Raw genomic sequence first — 8,573 nt, 5'->3', positions numbered from 1 at the left:
TTTGAGATGAATGAGATAATAGATGCAAATTAATTGAATAATAAAATACTTTAACCAAAGGCTAGAGGTGTGGAGATCAGCTCTTGAAGAAAAGGGTTTAAGAATAAGTAGAAGTAAGACAGAGTATATAGAGTATGAGTTTGACAAATGAGAACACAAGGTAGGTGAAATGAGGAGGTCAGTGACAATAGGCGAGAACGTGATTGGAGAGGTGGAGAGTTTTAAGTATTTTAGGTCAGTTGTGCAAAAGAGTGGTGGTATTGATGAGGATCTAAGATACAGATTTAAATGCGGGTAGTTGAAGTGGAGAGAAGCGTCTGGCGTCTTATGCGATAAAAAATTTCAATGAGGCTGAAAGGTAAATTCTACTAGACTGTAAAAAGGCCAGCTATGATGTTGGGCGGTTGATAAAAAAGTAGAGCAGAGAATGAATGTAGCAGAGATGAGAATGCTTAGATGGATGAGTAGAGTGACTTAAAAAGATAGAATAAGGAACGAGCATATAAGACGGAGTATAGGTGTAGCATCAATCGTGGATAAGATGAGAGAAAATAAACTTAGATGTTTTGGTCATGTTATGAGGAGAGAAGAATCAGAAGCTGTAAGAACAGTTGTAGAAATGAATGTTGAAGGAAGAAGAGGTAGAGGAAGACCAAAAAAGAGTTGGAGGGATACTATTGAATGCGATTTGAGGACAGCTGATGTGAGCGTAAATGATGTGGGAGATTGTGTCAAGTGGAAGTTTAGGATAAGGGTAGCCGACCCCAAGTAGTTGGGATTAAGACAAGGAAGAAGAAGAGAAGATAGGTTTTATATTGTTAGGTATACCGGAAAAATCGTGAATTTTTTTACTTTGACGTCCGATTTCATAGTAGAACAATTGTAGCATGGATTATTTTTTAATGTTGTAGTCAGTGTTGGGAAAATCTAGATAAAAACAATATTTTCTTTTAAATCATAATCTATGCTTTTATTTTTTGTTATCTATATAATAATTATATAGATGTTCAGCAACACTTAGAATTAATTCATTTTTTTCAAAACCTATCATATTTCATAAATAACCAAGTATGATAAAATCATAATTACAAATGCTTTATGTTAAGTGATGTTAAACAAGGAATATTCTCGATAACACGAATATTTCTCGAGAATATTCTTTTGTAGATTATTATGAGAAGATATATTCTTAAAAAAAAAATACAACTAAAAAATGTCTATAAGAATATTTAACCAAGCTTGAACATTTTTTTGAAGTAATGAATATTTATTAAAAATTACAATGAAAAAGATATCATCTTTTACTTATTTGATAGTTGTATGATAATGAAAATATAAAAAATTCTCTGAAAAGTATTCTAGTCAAAAATAATCCTATGTTTTTTTAATGTTTTGTATTTCTGTGGCTTCTTAATGTTTTATTTGTAATACAAAAAAAAGGTAACGAAAAATTCCCAGTTAAAAAAATACTGTACAACTATCATAATTGAGATCAATTTGCCCGTCAAGTAGGTTATTTCTAAATATAACTTAAACCCTTTTATAAACTCAAGAATATAAAATTGGATAATTGGTTAACTATTATTATTCGAATTAGACTTTATCTCTAATTTCGTTTGACTGAATTATCTGAAGCTAAATAAATTATCTTGGAAATGACGATTTTTTTATTTGATTAATTTATAATAATGTTAAGATATTGGCAATAATAACTTCAACTAGATATTTTTGATCTTTGGACGTATCTTTAACCAAGGAAGTATATCGATTTGTATATAATATTTATTCAATTATCCTCTACATATTATGTAAAGGAAAATTGAGGTGTTTTATTATAACAGTGTAATTAATATTGTGGATTTGTAATGCAAATTATATTGGAAAATCTTTACATTTATTTATAAATTTTTTTTTCTTAAGACGAATTTTTAATTTTCAAATTTTTTTTTGAACAATTATTACTTAGGTGGGCCATTATTTCGAATTATACCTACTATATGACATATATATATATATATATATATATAAGTAGATTATTGTAGCAAATTTATGTCTCTTAAATTCTCTCTAAATCTTAGCTAATTACGTTGTTTTTTTTATAATTAAATAAAATTACCCAGTTTAGAAATGTGAAATGAAATGTAAAGTATTAATGACAGTTTTTATCATTGACGGTGTAAGCTTTTATGGGGTCTTCAGTAATATTACGATTTCAGAAAAGCAGAGTCTTAAATATAAATTTGAATCACGAGGGCCGGGGCAACTACCTCTACTGCTCCCATTGAATCATCCCTAAATTTTATATAAAAACAGAAAAATTCTTAAAAATCAAGCAATAAAAAAAGAATTATTGAAAGTGAAGCAAATAATGCGAGTATCCTTTTTTTCAACGGTGTTATCAGAAAAACGAATTGGGCGGCGCTTTGATTAGGCAATCTTACTACATAAATGAATGCGGTCGATAATGTTTATTGAGCGGCATGATCGTTAATTTATCGTTAAATATAAAATAATTACATAGAATTTTAGCTTCGATGCGAAGCTTAGAAGGTATTTTAAAATGATAATAAACATTTTTATTTTATTTTATTGTATACATTAAAAGTAACAAGTCGGAATAGCGTTATCTAGATATTATTAAGGGAAGAAATATATAAAGCCAGGGGCGTAGGTAGAGTGACTTAAAAAACAACTTTTTTGTTAAAATAAATTATTACTTATAATTAATACAATAATAAAATATAAAATAAATTGACTTCTAACTTATTTTACTGGACCTGCCAATATACATAGACTATGCTAAAATATAGTAAAAATACAAGTAATAAAATATTGATTTTCTATCTAAAACAAAGTCATTAAATCACGATTTCAATGACAATTTCACAAAAGAAAAATAATTAAATGTTATACTAGGTTACAAAATACTAAATGGAATCTTTATGATTTACTATAATAATACTCTTCAACTCTTTCAATATTATTTCAATTATTTCAATTTGCGAAATAATATCATAAAAATAATAATTTATCGAAAAACAAATGTATTAACGCGTATGTTTTATATTGTTAAGGGAATTTTGAATACAAAGATAACCCTAGATATTCAATTAGGATTAACTATCAAAATCTTAATATTCGTAAAGAAAAAATTGTTTTACTTAAAAACTTTTACAATAATATGTAGTTAAATAATTTTTTTTTGTCCCTTCAGAGTTAAAAAATCTAAACTTTTTAAATATTTTTAACGAGATTTTTTTTTCTTTTTTTAGTTTGATGATACAAAAAAAAATTTTAAAAAATGTTGTTTCCTTTTTTTTTTTTTATATGATTAACCATTTGCATTTAAAATTTGTTTAAATATTTGGATTTAAAGTTAAAATTCATTATTAATTTTATTTTTATAATACCGGATGGTTTAACAATAATCTGTTTCGATGGACTTTAAATTATTATCGGTGATTATTCTTGCTATCGTAAGTGATAGATATGACTACAAAAATTGTCAATTAAAACATGTTAGTGTACATCATTAAGAAATGACGATTACTGTATGCTAAACAACAAACTTACAATAGAAAATTGGTCAAAAATCAGTAAAGTTTAACAAGCAATAAGAGAAGAACGGATTCATCGAGTTATTATAACATTTTTTCTATTTTATCACGAACTAAAAATTTTTTTAGTAATTTTTTTAGTGGTTTTTTGAGTTAAATATTTTTAATATATTAATATATTTTAGTTATAAACAATTAGCCACTTGTGATCAATTTTTATTATAAACTTAAAGATTTTATAATTGTTATTATTAGGTAAGCATATGACACAAACTTGTAATCATTTCATTGATATATACTTCACTTATAAATCAATGTGTCCTATCCATGTTTATGGTCGAGACACAACCAATATCCTACACTGTGGAAATTACCAGACTGTAATGGTTATCCATTGGTTTGCCGAAAATGCACAACCAAAGTGGTAGAGTGTGGGCGGTCGGCGCAACAGGATGTACGACTACACCTCTCAGTCATACACTCATTTTATACATATACAACGATGGACGAGAATACCGCGGTTCAGTCTGTGTGTGCCGGTCGCCGAGTTCATGACTCGCGTTTCCCGCGCAAACACGTTGGTTTTTTCCGTAACGTCGTTATTATTTCAGTTAATTTATTTATTGTTTTATTTTTTATTCTATGTTTTTTTTTATTATTTTCATTAGTTATGATTAAATTATCATTTTAAATTTTTTATTTCAAATTATTGATTTGCAAAAGTTGGTGTAATAAAATTGTGAATGGATTACATAACGTAACACATACAAGTGAGCCTGTCTAAATAAATAAATAATTGCAAACAATTGACATGGTTTCCTTTAAACCATCCACTGTCAATTGTATTTATTGGACATTTAATAATACTCGTAAATAAATATATAAATATAGAAGTAATGTTTTAATGTGATGTGATAAAATTTTATCACTTTACATTAGGGAAATATTTCATTGAATATTTTATTCTAAATTACAATTAACTGACAAAAATTAAAGAATTGTTAAAAGGTTAGTTTAACTAATTTTTTATTGTATTATTAATATTTGGTATCCTTGGATATTGGTAATATGATTAATTATGCATCATTATCCAGACACCAATCGATCAGAATAATCTCATACGTCTACGCAGGAGTTTAATGGCGACCTCATGCATGGAAACATGTGTTTCCTATTAAAATCGTAATCAAACGTTCATTAAATATTTAATATAGATAAAATTCTAATAACGAAAGGTTAAAACATGATTATTTAATTTTATATTAATTGAAATGTTTTCGGTACTAGAAGAAAGGGTTAAGTAAATTTCTATTTTACAATTAATTATTTTATTTATTTATTTTACTGTACATTTCTACCCCGGTATCTAATTCTGAATAAATGTTCTGTAAGCATCTTAGAAATTAGAATTTTCTATAAATGTATGAAGAGAACCAAGAAAAAACAATGCGAGTTACTTTTTTGTTAATTGAAAAAAATGTATTTTATATTTAAAAACGCCAAAAAATGTTTTTTTAACAAACTAAAAATTTAAAACAAGGAGTAATGTGAAAATTTTATATGTAGGTAGTGAACAAAATTAAATTATCTTTCTAATATTTTTTAAGAATTACACTGATAAATAATAGAAAAACTATCCTTTTATAATTTTATTATTACTTTTTTAGGAAAAAACAGTTAAGTCATTTAAAAATAGAGCAAAAAAATGTCATCTAAACAGGATAATAACCAAATATGTAAAATTCTTAAAATAAAGAAACTATTGTAACAAAATTTTTATTTTGAAAAAAGTGAATTGCGTTGTTTTTTGGTATACCTTTCATATATGTATATAATCCTGATAAGTTCATATAAGCTCATTTTTAGAATCATTTATAAACTTTGAAGTTTAGTCAAAACGTGTATTTCCGAATTCGGACTGGGATAATAGACAAATTAACATAAATATATGTTAATTGGTTATTATGTATACTTTTATATAAATTATTTATTTAGTTTTTAATTGCTCATGATAAATGTAACATAAATATTATTAACTAAAGGTTTTAAATAATGTTTTTCAATAATTGATGACCATTCTTTAGATAAATGTGTATCTATGAATCCTTACCTTTAAATGGAGAACTTTTGATTAAGATTATGTTTTTTTATTATGATATATGATTTTCGCATTTATTTTGAAGCAATATCTACCAAAATAAATTTATTATAACCAAAATTTTACTGAAATGTATTATATATGTGAGTTTTATTACAGCTCTTATTATTCTTAGTTCATTTCAGCATTTATTTTTTCATGAACATGTTTGGACTTTTGTTTATACTGTTATTAAGTTTGAATTTATCAAAAGGGAGAGTTTAATAAGATTACTTTAAGCCAATCTTTAATCCAACTATAATGAGATTTTTTTTTTTTACTTTTATAGGTCTTATTATTCTTCATATTAATATATCTTTGATAATTAATAAGAACTCTAATTAGAGTTCTTGATCGATTGCTTCAAACTTTACAAATATATATTCTAGAATGTACGAATATAAAGTAAATGTAACACCAATCGAGTTCAGTTGGGTGCCCATTATTTTTGAAGTCTTAAAATTTGAGAAATGCCATCCGGAAATATTTTTCTATGGGTCTAAAAATAATATATACAAAATTAGAGCTTTATATAACATGATTAACAGGTACGATATAAGATCAAAATTGAGATAAAATATAAACATTTGTATATTTTGGATATTATTTTGTCATTTTAATTGCCAAAAACATAAAATCGGACAATGTTACTATTATCCATTATTTTAATTAGAAAAAATTATTGACTGTACAAAAAATGTATAAATACACTTTTATTAAAAAAATTACGTATTCTATAAAAAGTCTTTAATGACTTTTAAAAAAAATAAAAATTAGCACAAAAATATTTAAAAAATTTAACATTTCCTCTGAACTTTTAACTTATAGCGTACCCTGTTAGTCATGTTTATGAAGCTTAAATTTTGAAGATATTACTTTTAGACTAATAAGAAAAGTTTCCTGTACATCATTTCTTAAACTAAAAAAAAAACATTCATTTCATATAAATAACGGACAATTATAATTATTAATATTATTTTACTGTAACTATTCAAATAAAACTTTGGATTATTTACTTTTATTTCATGCATGTTTAAAACTAAAGTAGTACAATATGAATCCATTAATTTTTTAAAGCTTGTTAAAAAAAAGTTAATTTAAATAATTTAGTAATTCATATTTAAAATTCGAATGAAGTATAATTTCAGGATGATCAAAATCATATAATAGGATAATCCTAATGAGTATTATTTCCTTTATTGAGGATTACTAAGTGTCTCTTATTAATATAACATATTAAAAAAATGATAAATTATGTGAATTTTTATTGACCCTATACTTTCCATTTTCTTAATTTTTGCATATGAGAACTACCATCTTGTATCATTTAATTTGTTGACTTGTCATTTATTTATTATTTTGTACATTATTGAGTAAAAATATAATTTTCTACTTTAGGCTCACGTAAGAATTGCTCTGCAATGAGACATTCAGCAATTAGTGGATTAGAAGAATGTGGATATCGGCGTTCTAATTGTAATCATGGTATGTTGGCAAGAAGTAGTTCTGAATCAGATATAGTTGCGGTAACTGGATACCCTGGAAATTTAGACATGGGAAAATACGAAGAGGAAGAAGACTCAGAAGATGACAGAGATGACGATGAATATTTGGAAGCTGAACGTAATCAACAAGAACAACTTCCTTATCCGGGTTTCATACCAATATCTATGAAGTACTTGGATCAGAACTCTAGGCCTAGAAATTGGTGCTTAGCAATGATAACAAATCCATATCCTTTTTATAACTTAATATAATTATTATTTCATATTCTTTAGTTATAAAACTTTATGGAAATATAAAGTGAAAAAAAAATTCATTAAGGTTATATTACTTACCTTTTGCAAAATATGTTATATAAAATATGTCAAATGAGTGACAAACTTTATTATTTAATCATTTTTATTATTTCGAGTTTAATTCGTAACGAATAAGACATAAAAAAATTAAAAGTTAATTTAAAAATAACCCAGAGGAGATATTTAAAATGGATGATTTTAGTATTATATAGAAAAGTAAAGAATATCTTCAGAATATTATATTAATGTGATAAAATTGTTTTGTATTTGTTTTAGGTATTGTAAGGTAAGTGTGAAATATATAATAATTATAAATACATGACATTAAATGTAAGCATTATAATTTAAAGCATTATATTTTGTAAACAAAATATTTAAATTGATAGTCTCCGATTTAGAATAATAATCGTATTACTGCCATAATTATAGACATACTAATATAAAACTACTTCCAATAAAACTGAATAAACGAGGGTAGCTATTTTATTTTACCATTTTTAATTAAAAAACAATTTCAATGGGGTTTGGTGAGTGTAGGTAGATATAGCTTGGGCAACTGTTACATGAATTATTACATGTTGTAATTAAATAAACCGAGGTTGGGATGTGTTAAATCCCAAAGGATTTTATATTTATTTTATATAGCATGAATATGTATTCACTTTAAAAGTACGCTGAGATTCCATATTACGCAGATATGTATTCTGCGATCGTATAATAGTTGTATAACTAATAAATTGTTTGAGATTTCAAAAGTATACAGAATTTTTAATATTTGGATGGTTGGCTGAAATAATAGGTTATACGGTATATATAATTTTAATAGTACTGATAAATAATTACTGTTTTATTAATAAATATTGCTATTAGCTGCGAATTTCAGACTGAGTTTAAGGGCGAAGTCTTTTTTGGAAGGCAACATCATAATAAAGGGAAAAAGAGTGATTTGTGGCTACTATATTTACTAAAGTTTATCTTCTATATTAAGTATGACCATTTTTATTATGTCCGTGATAGCTTTTTAATTAAAATAAATATTATAAAATTTTAGCTTTCACAAATTTATAAAAAATTCCACGA

The 8,573-nt window shown here is 25.3% G+C and overlaps 1 protein-coding gene across 1 annotated transcript; it reads left to right on the top strand.

Annotated features, from left to right (window-relative positions):
* The first annotated feature begins 4,076 nt into the window (after positions 1-4,076).
* On the top strand, positions 4,077-7,451 carry LOC126909785 (voltage-dependent T-type calcium channel subunit alpha-1G-like). The gene is made up of 2 exons (XM_050692239.1): positions 4,077-4,327; positions 7,093-7,451. Exon 2 carries the CDS (start codon positions 7,116-7,118, stop codon positions 7,449-7,451), a length of 336 nt encoding a protein of 111 aa, XP_050548196.1. The 5' UTR covers positions 4,077-4,327; positions 7,093-7,115.
* The last annotated feature ends 1,122 nt before the right edge of the window (positions 7,452-8,573 follow it).

The sequence above is a fragment of the Daktulosphaira vitifoliae genome, unplaced genomic scaffold, assembly GCF_025091365.1.
Source record: "Daktulosphaira vitifoliae isolate Bord-2020 unplaced genomic scaffold, ASM2509136v1 Scaffold_1, whole genome shotgun sequence".
Taxonomy (NCBI): Eukaryota; Metazoa; Arthropoda; class Insecta; order Hemiptera; family Phylloxeridae; genus Daktulosphaira; species Daktulosphaira vitifoliae.
The sequence above is the reverse complement of the archived record's forward strand: the minus strand, read 5'-3'. Positions and strand labels throughout refer to the sequence as shown.

Coding starts and splice junctions, on each gene's coding strand:
- LOC126909785 (XM_050692239.1), top strand. CDS start 7,116: ATGAGACATTCAGCAATTAGTGGATTAGAAGAATGTGGATATCGGCGT.